At 42.2% G+C, this 16,945-nt stretch overlaps 1 protein-coding gene across 2 annotated transcripts in view; it reads right to left on the bottom strand.

The window, feature by feature from the left end:
• Positions 1-16,945, bottom strand: part of SYN1 (synapsin I) — a 105,933-nt gene that overhangs the window by 60,312 nt on the left and 28,676 nt on the right. For both annotated transcript variants that reach the window (XM_083592183.1, XM_083592184.1), the window contains exons 3-5: positions 7,600-7,691; positions 2,930-3,086; positions 1,616-1,705 (exon numbers count right to left, since the gene is read on the bottom strand). In XM_083592183.1, the coding sequence (XP_083448309.1) occupies positions 1,616-1,705; positions 2,930-3,086; positions 7,600-7,691 (339 nt within the window). The remainder of the gene's footprint in view (positions 1-1,615; positions 1,706-2,929; positions 3,087-7,599; positions 7,692-16,945) is intronic.

The following is a 16,945-nucleotide window of genomic DNA, read 5'->3' as shown; positions in this document are numbered from 1 at the left end:
GGCTTGCCCTTGTCCCTCCTCCATCTCCAACCATGCAGTGAACTCAAGAGAACCTCGGAGGAGGAGGAGGAGGAGGAGGAAACAAAGGCAATAAGGCCACTCTGCAGGGTCTCAAGCACAGGCAGTGGAGGACTGTTCCCTGCAGATTGTGGCTCAGCTTGAAGAGGAAGGAATGGAGCAACTGCTTACAGCAATGGACTGTTTGGAGGTCCGTCCCCCCAGCACCACCACTGTGCCTAACAATTATACTAGGTGTTGAAAGAAGAGTTTAAAATAAAAGCTCCCTGTCTGCAGCTCTGTAGTTCATTGTTTTAAAGGCAAGGAGGAAACAGAAGGAAAGGGCGATTGGGAAGGGGGAGGGTTGCTAGATGATGATACAGATGCTAAGGAAAGAGGAATGACTGAAGCAAAGCAAAGCAAGAAAGAAGAGAAGCTTTTGGTGTTCAGAGGTGTGTACTACCTCTGACTGTGTGAGTAGCACAAAGCCATTGTGGCTAGCAGTTATGACCCTAGTTCCAGTAACAGCAAATGCAAACCATGGGTTGGGAAACCCCAGTCCAAGCCCTTATTCAAAGTCCTAGCCGCAGTCTCTTGACCAGCAAGGTGTGTCCATGGGAATACCATATAAGGAAGCATGTGACATATTTTGAATCTGAAAGCTGTGGGATCTCACCCCATGTCATTTAAATCCAGTGCACAATAAGAGCCAGCCAACATTTAAGCCCATGACAGCCCATTTGAAAATGGCAATGGGCCAAAACCATCAAAATGAACGTCAATAGGGACAAATGTCAGGTTCTGCACTTAGGCAGGAAGAACCAGATGCACAAATATAAGATGGGGGACACCTGGCTTACTAACAGTACATGTGAAAAAGATCTAGGGGTCCTAGTAGACCACATGCTTAACATGAGTCAACAGGGTGATGCAGCAGCAAAAGAAGCTAATGCTATTCTTGGCTGCATCAACAGAAATATAGTGTCCAGATCAAGGGAAGTCATAGTACCACTCACTTCTGTCTTGGTCAGACCACACCTGGAGTCCAGTGTCCAATTCTGGCACAATTTAAGAAGGATGTTGACAAGCTGAAACGTGTGCAGAGGAGGGCAACCAGGATGAACCAGGGTCTGGAAACTAAGCCTTATGAGGCGTGCTTGAAGGAGCTGGGTACGTTTAGCCTAGAACAGAGGAGACTGAGAGGAGATATGATAGACATCTTCAAATATCTTAAGGGCTGTCACATGGAGGAGGGAGCAAGCTTGTTTTCTCCTGCTCTGGAAGGTAGGACTCGAACCAATGGCTTCAAGTTACAAGAAATGAGATTCCAACTAAACATTAGGAAGAACAGTAAGAGCTGTTTGGCAGTGGAATGGTCTCCCTCTGGGGGTTGTGGACTGTCCTTCCCTGGAGAGTTTAAAGCAAAAGTTGGGTGGCCATCTGTCATGGATGCTTTAGTTGAGATTATGGCATTGCAAGAGGATGGACTAGATGACCCTCAGGATCCCTTCCAACTCTACAAATCTATTATTAAGCCTCTCTGATCACTGATCTAGCACAAAAAGGAAGAAGAAATATGGTATCTCTAGCCCTCCCACCACACTCCAGCCCAACTTACCATCTCCTTGTGATTGGGGTAGAAGGTCTGGTCAATGAGTGGGAATTCTTCCGGTCCAAGTTTGCGAAAGAGGCGAACCATCTGGGCAAACTGTCAGGAGGACACCACAGGTAAGAGACAGAACAAGAAAGAGACCTTCTAAATCTGTTCTCGGCTCACTTCTGTTCTAACTCTCCCATTTGCCTCTATTGCTTCCTTGAACCCCTTTTCCCCTCTGGGAGCTGCTGCTGCTGCCTTCACAGGCAGACATTTGAAACTCCACTTGGTGCAGGATGCTGCTGCCCAGCCACCACCAGAAGTCCCCTTTGGGCATAGCAGCACCAGCTGCCCATCAGCTGCAGGCCAAAATCAAAGTGGTGGTCATTACCTTAGCCTTCCTTCTTATGACCTTCTGCTCTGTTTCCCTTCTATTTATGAAGCAAAAACATGAGAACATAAGAAGAAGCCTGCTGGGTCAGGCCAAGAGGTCCTCTCCCATCCTGCTCCCACAGTGGCCAACCAGGCCACTGCCTGTGCATTGCGCCCATGGCATCCCAATAGCTGCTCCATGCCTGAGGCAGGCCGCCATATCCTTGCCTGGATCTGGTGAGCTTACAGCAACGTAAGAAGAGCCCTGCAGGATTAGGTGCCTCTAGTCCAACATCCAGTTCCCACAGCAACCAACCAGAAGCCCATGGGAATCCTGCAAGCATAAGCGGAGCAGAACAGCACAGCACTCTCCTCACAGGTTCTCCACCCACTGGGATTTAGAGGCCTAGTTCCTCCAATACTGGAGGCAATATAGTCCTCATGCCTAGTAGCCCCGGAAGCCTTAACCTCCAAGAATGGTGTCATCTATGCTCTAGAACAGCCTCTCTGCTTGAATCCTGCCAAGCCTGTTGCCCACAATTTAGTTAACACTTCTCCTGTTTATCCAAGGCTTTTAACTGGTTTTCACCGGCCATTCAAGTTTTAGTGTCTCAGCTTTATGTCAATTTCTTTTTAATTTAGTGATGGTTCCATGGGAAGAGAATGAGTAAATGAGCCCTGTGTACACATGATACCTGTAAAGTACATTCAAAACACATCAAGTCCCTCCAGGAATCCTGGGCTTCTTCATTCATTAAGGGTTTTGGATAATTATAATTCTCTAAGGGGTAAACAACAGTGCCCACAGTTCTGTGAGGGGCAGAGTATGCTTTAAAGATAGAGTGTGTACACACCCCTAGTCCTTCAACTTGTGGGTATGCCAATAAACACTCCACTCGTTGTCACCACCTAGTCCAAAGCCTACAGTCACAGTCCTTGCCCCAAACATCGGCTCCCCCCACTCACCACCCAGGGCTTGTCGCAAAAGTTGTACACAGAATGCAGGGAGTTGACGCTGGGCACTCCTGCATACTGCAGTCCTATCACGATGCCACGATGGTCTCCTCCACGGGCCATGCTGAAGGCATGCTGACGGACCAGCACAAAGTCTGGCTTCAGGCTCCTAGAAGAAGAAGAAGAAGAAGCGTGATAATGAAGAACAAGGGTGGCCAGGAAAACCACTCTCCCCCCCATCCTTGCTCATAAGGCCTGCTTCCTAGAGACACCAGGATCCCAGAATCTCGGCTCCCAGGTCTGTAATCTCTAATCTGCTGCATCTCAAAGATGAGACCAGGTGTTCTCTTGGACCATGTGCTTGCTTTCCTTTGACCACTGAAGGAGCCACAGATTCTTTTCCAGGGCTAAATCAACCAGAATGCATCTGCTGAGTCCATACATTGGTGTTGTCTAGTACAATGGGTAGCTCAGATTCTCTTTTATCCTACAGCCCTCCTATCTCCTTTCTGTGGGATGTAATCCACTGGAGCAGTCAAGTACAACATTACTTGTTTTGCTAGAGTGCACATGCAGGGGATGTTGGTCCAGCCAGTCAAACCTCCTGTTACACCTGGCTGGAGCATCCTTCCTTTGCATGTGACCAGTAGGGGGCGTGACCTTTCCAGACCTGGTAAAAGGCCAAGTCACGTAGCTACCTCCCTCCCCTCTTTTTCGTCCTGTCTGCTTCCTGCTTCACCTGGACTGCACTGCTGCTCTCAGCCACCAGTCCCTGGGTTATCTCCCATATGGGGTAAACCTATTTGTAACCTCAAGCCGTAAGCCTGCCTTCAAGGATCACACTGTGCTCTGCCTGATCCTGAGTAAACTTATTTTTGTTATTTATGAATAAAGACTGTGGTGTCTTTATTCTTTTAGGAGGGATAAAGGGGGTCTTACCAGGAATAAAAGAACTTAAGAGATTCTAACGAATCTGCAACCAGCTACCTGTTGTGTAAAGGGGGAATGCACTCTGCTATCGCGAGTTAGGAAGGATAATATTAATCAATATATCCTCTCCTGTTACCCACAACATTCCCACAAAGGGTTATTGGCCCCAGTGTTGCGTATTTTTGAAGGATTGCAAAGGATTGAGATCCTAAACTGAAGAGTAATTTTCTTTGTCTATTTCCTGGTAAGAACATGGTCTATTGCTCCATTGTGTGAGGGAATTAAGCACACCTCCTTCCCTTGGAGTTCACAGTACCTAAGACAGTAAAGAGCTGTTTTTACTTTTGAGATTTTTGAGATTTTAATTTTGAAATTTTGGCAAATTTTTGAAATTTTGAATATTTTTGAAATTTTTGATTTTTAAGATGGCTAGTGTGGTTTTTGATGAAGATGCAGGGCCAAGAATGCCTAAGCTGAATGAACATAATTTTGTTCACTGGAAGCAACATTTGATAGTACTCCTAGAATCAAGAGATTTTGGATGCTATTGAAAGTCCTAAGCCTAGTGGCTCGAGTGAAGAGGACTTAGCAAAAATTAGATTATGGAAGCTACAAAATAGCAAAGCCAAGACTATTATTTTTGATGGACTTAAAGATGAACAGTTATCACAGGTTAACTGCAGAGTTGATGCGTCTCAAATTTTAAATGATTTAGAGCGCATGTATGTGTGGGATGTGAAACACAAGAGCAGTCAAGTACAACATTCCTAGAGTGAACATGTTTACACATGGGGAGGGATGTTTGTCCAGCCAGCAGGTAAACTTCCTGTTTCCTTCTGGGCTGGGACAGACTTCCTCTGCATGTGACTAGAGGTGGGTGTAGCCTCACCTGTGCAGGTAACGACAAAAGCACAGGGCAGGGCAACCATCTCTCTCTTTCACCACATGCATCGAAGAAACAACATCTACTGAGCCAAAGATGCCCTCTTGGCTTCCAGCCAAGAGAAGACAAAGGGACTGTCTCCTTATGAGATAGATTCCAAGTGTATGTTACTTCATTAAGCTAAGTCTGCCTTCTGGGATCCGATTGTGAACAGAATGTGAGTAAACTCTTTTTATACTTTTGTAAAAGACTGTGTTGTCTCTTATATTTTATGAGGGAATAAGGGGAAATACCAGAACAGTTATTATAGAGGCTTTAGCGAGCCTGAGCAAATGTAGCCGCTGCAAATTTAAAAGAAGGGAATGTTACTCTGCTGAAATTGTGGAACTTGTTAACACAAGTTGGATAAGGATATAATCAGACAATATATCCTCTCCTGCATCCCTGAACATTCCCACAGTATGGAGATACCATGAAATGCTCTCATAGGATGCTGTTGCGTGAGCTTTTTAAACTGAGGATGAACCATAAAGCAGAATTCTAAAAGCATATAAATGAGTTTACTGCTATAGTACAAAAGATTCAACTCACGGAAAGTCCACTCAGTGAAGATATGAAGACTTCTTTCTTCCTACATCATTAGGATCCAAATTTGATGTATTTGCTTGATTATAAAGAAGGTTTAACTTTTAAAGATCTGACTGCATATTTGAGACAGGAATGCAAAGCAAGAGCAGAGTCTCCAGTCCAAAATGTGAGGAGTAAAGACACTAATTATGCATCTAGACAGTTTACAAAGGCCAAAGACACACCCAAGAAGGTTGTGTGCTTTAAGTGTAACAAAGAGGGCCACATTGCAAGGAACTGTAAGGATCCAAACAAGAAAAGGAAAAGAAGGGGAAATGTGAACACACCTTACTTTTGCAAGAAAAGAGTTTAACTGTTCAGAGACGTGAAAATAAATCAAACAAATGGATTGTTGACTCTGGAGCTTCTTCACATTTTGGATATAAAAAGGACTATTTTACTGATATTAATGATATTGTTGAATCTCATATTGAAATTGCAGGTGGCAATGTTGTTAAACCTCAAGGTGCAGGTTCTGTAACTTTGAAATGTAATATAAACAATGAAGCAATGGATACTATTGTGGAAAGAGTTTTATATGTTCCACAACTGAGTTGTAATATGCTTAGTGTGTCCAGTTTGGACAGAAAGTGTTTTCAAATAACGTTTGGTAATGGAGAATGTAATGTGACTAAGAATGGTGAAGTGTTTGTTCAAGCCAAGCTAATAAATGGCATATATGAGGTTGATCTTTCAGAGAAGCAGTCTGCTAAGGTGGCACACTCAAACCATAAGCATGAGGCGGACCTGGAGCTGTGGCACAGAAGACTTGGACACAGAGACACCAACACCATTCTGGATCTACAGAAAAGAGCTTGCAAGGGGACTGCAGATAACAAAGAGCAACACAACACCAACAAAATGTATAAGTTAAACTTTCATTTCCTCCTTGGACCAAGCAGAGAAGCAACAAAGTGCTTGACATAGTCTACAGTGACTTATGTGGACCTATGAATGTTCCCTCAATGGGGAAGAACAGGTACATACCAATATTTCTTGATGATTTTTCAAATTATTGTGCAGTGTTATTTCATCAAGGAAAAGAGTGAGATGCTGGAAATGTTCAAGGACTAACTTGCGATGGTGAAGAACAAATTCCAGAGAGCTCCAGCTATGCTAATGACTGACAATGGGGGTGAATATTGTTCAAATGACATGCAATCTCTCCTAGCGAAGGAAGGAATTGAGCATGTAACCACAATTCCTGATACCCCACAACAGAACTCCATAGCTGAGAGAAAGTTCAGGTCCATCATGGAGATGACAAGGTGCATGTTAAAGGATGCATCCCTACCCCATAAGTTGTGGGCAGACGCAGCATGCACTGCCGTGTATCTCCAGAACAGATTGCCAACAAAGGGAGCTGAACGCACACCTTTTGAACTTTGTCATTGCAGAACTCCCAACCTTAAATAAGTTGGAGTTCTTGTTATTAAATGTACCAAGAAAAAAGCACACCAAGAACTCAGGCCAATGTAAGTTTCAATAGTGGGAGTGGTCCCTCAATCAATAGTCAATAGTAACAAAAACTAATCAGTTCAAAGGTATGTATTCTGACAAGGATTACAAACTCAAATAGAGATTACAAACTCTAACAGAGATTACAAACTCAAACTCATAAAGATATGTATAACACAATAATTTGTTACAAAGATTTTCTCTTTTTCACTCGACAATAATGTTGATCCTTATAATTTATCAGCTTGCAGATGGAGACTCAGTTTCAAGCATAGAGCAGAAGTCAGAAGTCAATTATGGATTAGAAACCAGGACAGGGCCCTGTTTCGATGTATTCACCTTCATCAGCTAATTTTTAAAGGGTCGTGTAAGTTTGAAGACGTTTGGATAAATATATCCTGTTATTTACGTTTCTCAGGGATAACAAGTACGTGTGGGTAGATCAAGGTGTGCGCACAGAAAAGCTCAAGATACACGTTTGCCTCATCTTAGAAGGGAAAGCGCTTCCAAGGGTGCTTCCAGATGACCTGATTTTTAAGCATTCATCCTGCTTTGTTTACATGGAGATTAGGTGACATTCGATATTTAAGGAGCATTCATCCTGAATTGTTTGCAGGGAGATTAGATGACAGGACCACCAACCTTTATTTGCTGTGTGGGATTGGATCCCACTCTAAAATACCCACTGTGTGGAAGTGCCTTGAAACATGAGTAGAGAAAACACTTGGGCACCTGAGTCAAAACAAGCTGAACGAGCCACCGAAGGACAGGCACTGCCACTTACCTGACTACCTTAACACCGTTGCGTATAACCTCCATGTCAACGGAGAAGTTGCCATTGGCATGAGCCACCAGGTTGAGATCGGAGAACTCTGCCTGCAGGAGACACCCACAAGACCTAGTCATGGACCAAGCAGCACACACAGTACAGTCAGCAGCCCCCCTCCTGACTCTATGGAGGGAGCAGGGATACACAGAAAGCCTGAAAGACATAGGCAGGACAGTTCGCAGGTTCGCAACTGGAATGGTTTCGTGTGCTGACTTAAGTCCCAGGAAACCCCATGGTCCTTTCAAGAATCTCTTCAGTAAGAAGATCAGGAATTTTATTTATTTATAAATGTTTTTAGACTGCCTTTCTGTGTACACTCATCCAGTGCAGCTACAACAGAATATATAGAACCAAAAAGCTACCACACCCCTCACTCAAGGGCATTGGACTGGTATTAGCAGAGCCATCTTTCCCATAGGGATTAGTGGTGCGTCGCGCCAGGGCACCAGCCTCTCAGGGGCGCCCAGCAAGTGGGGGAGCTGCGCGGCTTTGCCGGCAGCCTCCGCTTTCCCTGCACACCCAACAGCTGCACCCCGCCAACCATATTGCTCTCCCGCAGCGGCATGGGGGAGAGTTGCCCTCCCGATGGCTGACAGTGCGCAGCTTCACCATCCCCCCACTATCTGTGGTAATTTGGGGGCGCTGGGCGGATATTTGCACCCCTGTGCTGCATCTGCTAAAGACGGCCCTGGGTATTAGCTAAAAAAAACATGCCTGGTCCAAGGGGGAAAAGCACAATTTCACATCGCAGCAGTTAAAAGAAGCGCATTTTTAATCAGGGCTTGAGCTGATTGACATCCAACGCCTTTTAAAAATGTGTTGGGGAGGGGGAGGTTAATCGTGTTGTTTTTGTTTTATTAAGTATTGTTTTTATATTGTGATTTTATGTTGTAACTGCTCTGAAATGTGCAGGTATAGGGTGGTGTGCAAATTTAAGAATAAATAAAATTAATGAATAAATGGTGTATTTGCATTTTGCACAAGGTCGGTAGACTTTGGGGTTCAAGTAAAAGAAGAAAGCAGCTCCAATCAGCCTGAATTCCGCCTCCCCCATTGCAAGGCTCATTCTCAGTTCACATGGGTAAACCAAGACCTAAGCAACCGCCCTGCATGAACTCAGTGTGCACCCAAAACACAACAGACTTCACCATAATGCACAGAGGTTCCTCCAACGACAAACCAACAATTAAATGCCAATGCATCTATCAATCTTCAGAAGAGAAGACTTCCGGAGGCGGCGCCAACGGCAATGGCGGTCTCCTTCTAGTCTGGAGGGAGAAGTTCCACGGAAATTGGGTCTGTCCGCTACGGCGAAGCGGAGACCCTTTCGAAAATCACAGGCAGGAGAAGCCTGTGAACATGGACTCGGCGGGCACCCTTAGCGCCCCCCGGATTTGCGAAGGAACCCCGCAAGGGGCTCCGGAGCGTAACGGGAGCTTGGCGCAGTGCTGAGAGTCAATCGCTCTTTCCGTGGGGTGAAGCCGCACAGCTGTTGCCGGAGAGCGCTGACCTTTTTCCTGTGACAATTTGGCTGCTAAACAACTACCCGTGAGTAGGTGAAGCTTAAGAAATTGGGACTAAAAGGAGAAAAAAGGGATTAATTTGGCACTGAAGCGGGAAGGTGTAAACAGGAAGTCCGCCTTCCGTTTCTGTACACAGATCAAAGCAAAGACTTTTTTAAGCTAAGACCTGGAGAGCGGTGTTTTAAAAGCTCCAAATCTGAACATCAAAGTGAAAGAACTCCCCCCCCCAGGCTAGTGGAGAGGGGGGGGGGAGAGGGAAAAGTGACTTTTTTACTTCTGGAAAAAATAGAGACAATTATCTAACTCCTGGGAACGGACTGCCAGGTTTACTAGAATTGTTGCACTGAGAGTCGCACTATTTATAGACAATGTAACTTTTTAATGGTTAACTCTGCAAAGGAGATACTTGTTGAAGGTCTTCTCTGGACTTGAAACTGTTGCTTGTTTTTTTGAGGGGGACTTAGGAAAGTTTGAAAAGATTCTTTATTGTAACTTTAATGACTGCTACAGTGTCCACCTAGAGGAACATTGAAGCTGTACATTCAGCTGGGGGATTTTTCCATTCTGGACTTTGGGGATTTTCCACGGCAAGACTTGACCGTGGGACCGACCTTGATTCATAGACAAAAGTGTGATGACTGATAGGATAACAAAATCGGGCAAGGCTAGAGTGCAGCAGCCCAGCACAGTTTCCCAGCAACGTAGATCATCTGTTCCCGGCCCTCCTGTGACACAGGGGGAAGATTTTGCATAAGCTGGGTCAAAAGGAATGGCTTCAGAAGGGGATTTTACTTCTGTGTTAAATAAAATTTATGAAAAATTGGAAGGCCTAAGCAAACAAGTTACGGAACAATCAACTAAAATAGACAGGAATACTGCCAGCATTAATAATCTGGGACAGAAGGTGAATTCCAATACAGAATCTATTGAAAAATTGCTGGAAGAATCTGCGTCTAATCGAAAAATAGCTGAGGAAGCAAAAGAAAAAGCAGTGGCTGTAGAGGAAGAAATAAAACCTATGCGCAAACAGATTGGGGACCATCAGTCACTTCTGTCTTTGATTGAACTGAGGGAGAAACAGACCAATCTGAGGATCAGGGCAGTACCGGAACTTGAAAAAGATAACCTAAGTGATTACCTTACGCAGGAATTTTGAAAATTTTGGAATTTGGAGCTGGAGAAAGACTTTAAGATAGTAAGTGCATTCAGACTTGGAAGAGGAGGGAGAAAAAACAGGGTGAGAGACTGTTTGGTTACCCTCCGAACGAAAGAAGAGAGAGATAAAATACTGAGTGCGCACTTCCAGAAGACTTTGGAGATCAACGACTCGAGAGTGGAGATTTTTAAGGATATACCGAAACATCTATTGGATCTTAGAACCAACTACGGAGATCTGGTGGCCCTACTGAGAAGAAACAGAATTGTCTTTAGGTGGGAATTCCCCCAGGGACTATCTTTTACCTCTAAAGGGAAAAAGTTCAAAATAAGATCAGTGGAAGATAAGGGAAAATTTTTGAGAGACCACGAAGAAGACCTGCAAAAAGAAGTACTAGAAGAGCTAAGAGCTTTAAGATCAGGAGTACTAGACATAGTACCACCACCTTTGGGACTGGACAAACTAAAAAAAGCGATACCACCGTCAGAACAAGAAGAACTTTTGGGAGCAGTTGGAGGAGAATAGAATAACCACACCATGTCTCTGCAATTATTAAGTTGGAACATTCATGGATTTAATTCCCCGGAGAAGAGGAAGAAAGTCTTTCATTTATTGAAAAAGGAACAATTGGATTTAATTTGTTTACAGGAAACTCATGTGATAAGGCTTCACAGGAAAGTACTGATTAATAAAAGATTGGGTCAAGAGTTTATTTCATCGGACAAGGTTAAAAAGAGAGGAGTTGTTATTTATGCCAAAGAGAGCCTATCACCGAAATTTGTTTTTAAAGATGAACAAGGAAGATTTGTGGCAATTGAGATTCAATCACAAGGAGAAAAATTTCTGATTGTAGGAGTTTATGCACCAAATGAGGGGAAATCTGAATTCTTCAAGAAATTGCATGAGACATTGCTTGACTACATGGACTACAACATTATTATGATGGGAGATATGAATGGAGTGGTATCTACAAATATGGATAAGTCGCAGAGACAGGTTGTAACTAAAGATTACCAAAAACCTTTTTTGAACTGACTGACAATATGGACTTGATTGACATCTGGAGAACTAGGAACCCCCTTGGAAGAGAGGGAACATTCTTCTCTGAAGCCAAAATGACATGGACAAGAATTGACCAAATATGGATAACTAGAGGACTGGCACCTGAGACTCGAAAAGTGGAAATTTGCCCAAAAACGTGCTCCGACCATAATGCGGTGAAGATGGAGATGAAACTAACAACAATCGGTTCCTTCAGATGCAGGATGAATGACACCTTATTTAGAGATCAAGAAGTTACCAAGAAGGCCCAAAAAATCTTGAGAGATTATTTTGAGATAAATTTGAATACCACGGTTGAAAAAAGAGTAATCTGGGACGCAAGCAAAGCGGTCATGAGAGGGTTTCTGATTCAACAGAACGCAATAAAGAAGAGAACTCAAAATGAGAAAAAAGATAAAATCTTGGAAAAAATAAAAGGAGAGAAGAAATTAAGAGCGAAACCAAAGTCGCAAGAGATTCTGAGAGAAATAAAGCTATATCAAGTACAATACATGAAAATGATAAATCAGGAAGTAGAATGGAAAATTAAGCAGATGAGACAAAAGACATTTGAATCGGCTAATAAATGCAGGAAACTGCTAGCCTGGCAGATGAAAAAAAGACAAAAATTAAACACCATCACAAATTTGGATGTGGAAGGAAAGAACATACAGAATTCCATTGGAGATTAGAAAGTGCTTCCAGAGATATTTTAAACAACTATATACACAAGGGCCACAGAAAGAGACTGATTTAGACCAATTTTTAAGAACAAATGGATTACAAAAATTCTCTCAAGAAAATAAGATAATGTTGAATCACAAAATTACAGAACAGGAGGTTGAAGGTGCCATTCAGAACATGCAGTTGGGTAAATCTCCAGGGCCGGATGGTCTAACCTCCAAATATTATAGATCTTTGAAAGACTGGTTAATTCAGCCACTAAAGGAGGTCTGTAATGAAATTTTGGAGGGGGAAAAGGCGCCAGAGTCGTGGAAGGAAGCTTACATTACACTTATACCGAAAACTGAGTCTGAAAAGACACAACTTAAGAACTACTGCCCCATATCCCTACTTAATGTGGATTACAAAATTTTTGCTGATATCTTGGCTAATAGATTAAAAAAGGTATTAGTTGAAGAGATACATAAAGATCAAGCCGGCTTTCTCCCAGGTAGACATCTGTCTGACAATACGAGGAATATAATTAACATTCTGGAGAAGCTGCAAGTGAACATCAATACCAAAGCAGTTTTACTTTTTATAGATGCGGAAAAAGCTTTTGATAATATTTCTTGGAATTTTATGAAGAAAAATCTTCAGGGAATGGGGGTGGGCCAAGGGTTTGAAAATGGTATAAGTGCAATTTACTCAGAACAAAAGGCTAAGTTAATAGTTAATAATGTGATGACAGAGGAATTTAAGATAGAGAAAGGGACACGACAAGGCTGCCCAATTTCCCCATTGCTTTTTATTTCGGTTCTGGAGGTTTTGCTGAATATGATTAGAAGGGACCGTCTAATTAAAGGTATTCAGGTCGGAGCCAAACAATATAAATTGAAAGCTTTTGCAGACGACCTAGTTCTGACGTTACAGGAGCCAGAATCTAGTACGAAAAGAGTATTAGAATTGATTCAAGAATTTGGTCATGTGGCAGGATTTAAGTTGAACAAGTCAAAAACTAAAGTCCTTGAGAAAAATTTTACACCAATTGAGAAAGAGAGGTTTCAGAAGGAGACAGGTTTAACATTAGTTAAGAAAGTAAAATATTTGGGGGTTAATATGACTGTTAAGAATCTAAATTTATTTAAAGATAACTATGAGAAATGTTGGATAGAAGTGAAAAAAGATTTGGAAATATGGTCAAATTTGAAGCTTTCCCTGTTGGGTCGAATTGCAGCTATAAAGATGAATGTATTGCCAAAAATGTTATTTCTGTTTCAATCATTGCAAATTTTGGACAAGATGGACTGGTTCAAGAAGTGGCAGAGAGACATTTCCAGATTTGTCTGGCAGGGCAAGAAGCCTAGAATAAAATTTAAAATATTAACTGATGCAAAGGAAAGAGGTGGATTTGCCCTGCCAGACCTTAAACTTTACTATGAATCAGCAGCATTCTGCTGGTTGAAAGACTGGCTGCTTCTTGAGAACACAGACATTTTGGACCTAGAAGGTTTTAACAACGTTTTTGGATGGCATGCATATTTGTGGTACGAGAAGGTTAAAGCACATAAAGCATTTAAAAACCATATTGTCAGGAAAGCATTGTTCAATGTCTGGATAAGATACAAAGATTTACTGGAAAATAAAACACCAAGGTGGTTGTCACCAATGGAAGCGAAGGCTCAGAAAAAGCTCAATATGGAGGCCAAATGGCCGAAATATTGGGAAATATTGGAACAAGAAGGAGACAAATTGAAATTGCAGAGTTTTGAGAAATTAAAAGATAAAGTGCGAGACTGGCTTCATTATTATCAAATAAGAGAGGCCTATAATTTGGATAAAAAAATTGGCTTCCAGGTGGAAAAATCAAAATTGGAAACAGAACTGTTAGATCCCAAAACTAAGATACTTTCAAGAATGTATAACTTGCTGTTAAAATGGAATACGCAGGATGAAACGGTTAAATCTGCTATGATCAAATGGGCACAAGATATTGGTCACAACATTATGTTTGCTGACTGGGAACAGTTGTGGACCACTGGTATGAAATTTACGGCATGTAATGCCTTAAGAGAGTATATTATGAAAATTATATGCAGGTGGTACATGACACCAGTCAAGCTTGCAAAAATCTATCATTTGCCCGATAATAAATGTTGGAAATGCAAAGAAAATGAAGGTACATTCTTTCACCTTTGGTCAGTGGCGTAGCACCCGGGGCAAGGCAAGTAATTTGCGCCCCCTAACCCGTGGATTTGCGCCCCCTAACCCTAACCCCCAGATGTTGCGCCCGGTGCGGCTGGCCCCCCCTGCACCCCCCACGCTACGCCACTGCCTTTGGTGGACCTGCCCAAAGAATAAGGCTTTCTGGGAGATGATCTATAATGAAATGAAAAAGGTATTTAAATATACCTTCCTGAAGAAACCAGAGGCCTTTCTCCTGGGCATAGTCGGCCAATTGGTGCCAAAGAAGGATAGAACTTTCTTTATGTATGCAACAACAGCAGCAAGAATACTTATTGCAAAGTATTGGAAGACACAAGAGTTACCCACCCTGGAAGAGTGGCAGATGAAGGTGATGGATTATATGGAATTGGCGGAAATGACTGGCAGAATCCAAGACCTGGGAGAAGAGTTGGTGGAAGAAGACTGGAAGAAATTTAAAGACTATCTTCAGAAACACTGTAAAATTAATGAATGTTAAAATGATGTTGGATTGAAAATAAGTGGCAATAGCAACAAAGTTAATAAGAATATGCAAAAATGAATTGATAAATGGATGAAAATATAGAGTTATAATATGTTAAGATATACTTCCGGAGGCGGCGCCTCCGACAATGGTGGATTCCCTCTGATTCAGAGGGAGACAGCTCCGCAGAAATCGGGTCCTACCGCTGCAGCGAAGCGGGGACCCTTTGAAAAACGCAGGCGGAAGAAGCCTGCAGCTGTGGGACTCGGCGGGCACCGTTTGCGCCCCCCCCGTTCGGCAAAGGAACCCTATAAAGGGCTGCGGAGTGAGACGGGGGCTGGCGCGGTGCTGAGAGTCAATCGCTACTTCTGCGGAGCGAAGCTGCACAGCTGTTGTCGGAGAGCGCTGTCCTTCTTCCTGTGACAATTCGGATTTTAAACAACAACCCGTGAATAGGACAATTGAAAATTTTGGACTAAAATATAGCCTTGAATTTGACCTGAAACGGGAAGGTGCAAAAAGGAAGTCCACCTCCCGTCCTTTGTATAAAGATCAAAGCAAAAATGTTACAAGCTAAAAGCCAGGAAAACAGATAGCCTGAAGTTTCCTGCACTTTAACCATCAAACCCCCCTAGACAGCAGGAGGAAAGGGGGAGAAAATTTGACTTTCTAATCCTGCAGAGAGAGAGTTAAGAAAATAAGCTTCCACTGTCCCTAACCTGGGGACGGAATGACAGGAAAGAAACTGTCGGTGATATCTACAATTTGAAAATAGAAAAATTGACATATAGAACTGGAAAAGGGAAAAAATAATTCTAATGCTGCTTTCTGCCTATTTGTTTTATATTGAAAGGAAACAAAATATCTGAAAATCGAAAGTAATTTTTTCCTTGTTGGATACAATTTAAAAATGGATGCCAAAAAGTAACTACACCCCCTAGAGGAAGCCAGCCAGTGTGTTTGTTCTAAACTGTAAAGAGAACATTGTAACTGGGAAAATTAGACCGTGGGACCAGCTCCCTGACCTTGACAGAAATGATTAGAGAGGAAGTTTTATCTGCCCTGGGCAAAATATATGATGTGCTGCGACAGCTGGAGGAGAAAGTGTCTTTGATGAATCAAAAGATGGACTATACAGCAGCTGCAGTCAGCAAAGAGGTGCCAATGGAAAATGCAGCTACAGAAACTGCACAACAATCTATTCAGGAAACTGGTTCAATAGGGCAAGTGCAAGGGCAGAGAAAGATGGAAGAGATTGTGAATGTATCTCAAAAGACACAGAGAATTAAAGTCTCACATGACCAAAAGCTGCAATACTGGAAGATGGAATTTGGAGGACACTGGCTAAACTTTGGATTTAAGAAAATTTCTATTTCTGGTGGGACTGTGAAACAAGTGGAAGATCTTTTTTGGAACAATTACTCTTTGGATTACAAACTAAACACTGGGGAGTGCAACACCAGGGAATGGGACAATTGGATAAAAGGAAATGAAGAATATTACTGTACGGAATTACCCGGAGATTGGCCCCCCAAGGAGAAAGAGAAGGAAAGGCGAAAGAACTCAACAGGGAACAAGGATGTATGCAATTACAAACAGGAACAAGAAAACTCGCAGAAGGGGCTTGGAAGTGACTTGAGAGCCTCAGACATCAGGACACCTGATTGACAAGGATATAATGATATATGGACTGACATTGCCATGAACCAGGAAAAGGGACGCTGGATTAACTTAGAATGAGAAATGCTTTTTGTAATAAACTTATATTTATGGAATTAGTTTAATACTAATGAAACATTAAAAGATGTTGGAAAGGATGTAATTGGCTTTAGCAAAATTTGGTTTAAATTTTGAAAGTTTAATGATTTGAGGATAAGATAAAATTAATGAAATTATTGTAAAAATGAAGTGGTTTGAGTAATAAGTTGAAATAAGAATTTGTAAGAATGGTTTGCTTATAAATGAAAACATGAGGATATTATATGGGGATATATAATTAAGGGTAAGGTAAGAGGTATGAATTTGCTGAACATATCTTTAAATGGAATACAAAGAGGGAGGTGGGAGGAAGTCAGGAAAATAAGTAAAAAAATGGTGAGAAATTGAAAAGAGGGATTTTTATTTTTCTTATCTTTTTTCTTTTTTCTTCTCTTCTTTCTTTTTTTTTCTTTTTGTGTTGAATTTTTGATGTTTGTATTTTTTTTCCTCTTTTTTCCGGTGTTTATTTTG

This window comes from Podarcis filfolensis (genome assembly GCF_964270895.1).
Source record: "Podarcis filfolensis genome assembly, chromosome: 17".
Taxonomy (NCBI): domain Eukaryota; kingdom Metazoa; phylum Chordata; class Lepidosauria; order Squamata; family Lacertidae; genus Podarcis; species Podarcis filfolensis.
The sequence above is the reverse complement of the archived record's forward strand: the minus strand, read 5'-3'. Positions and strand labels throughout refer to the sequence as shown.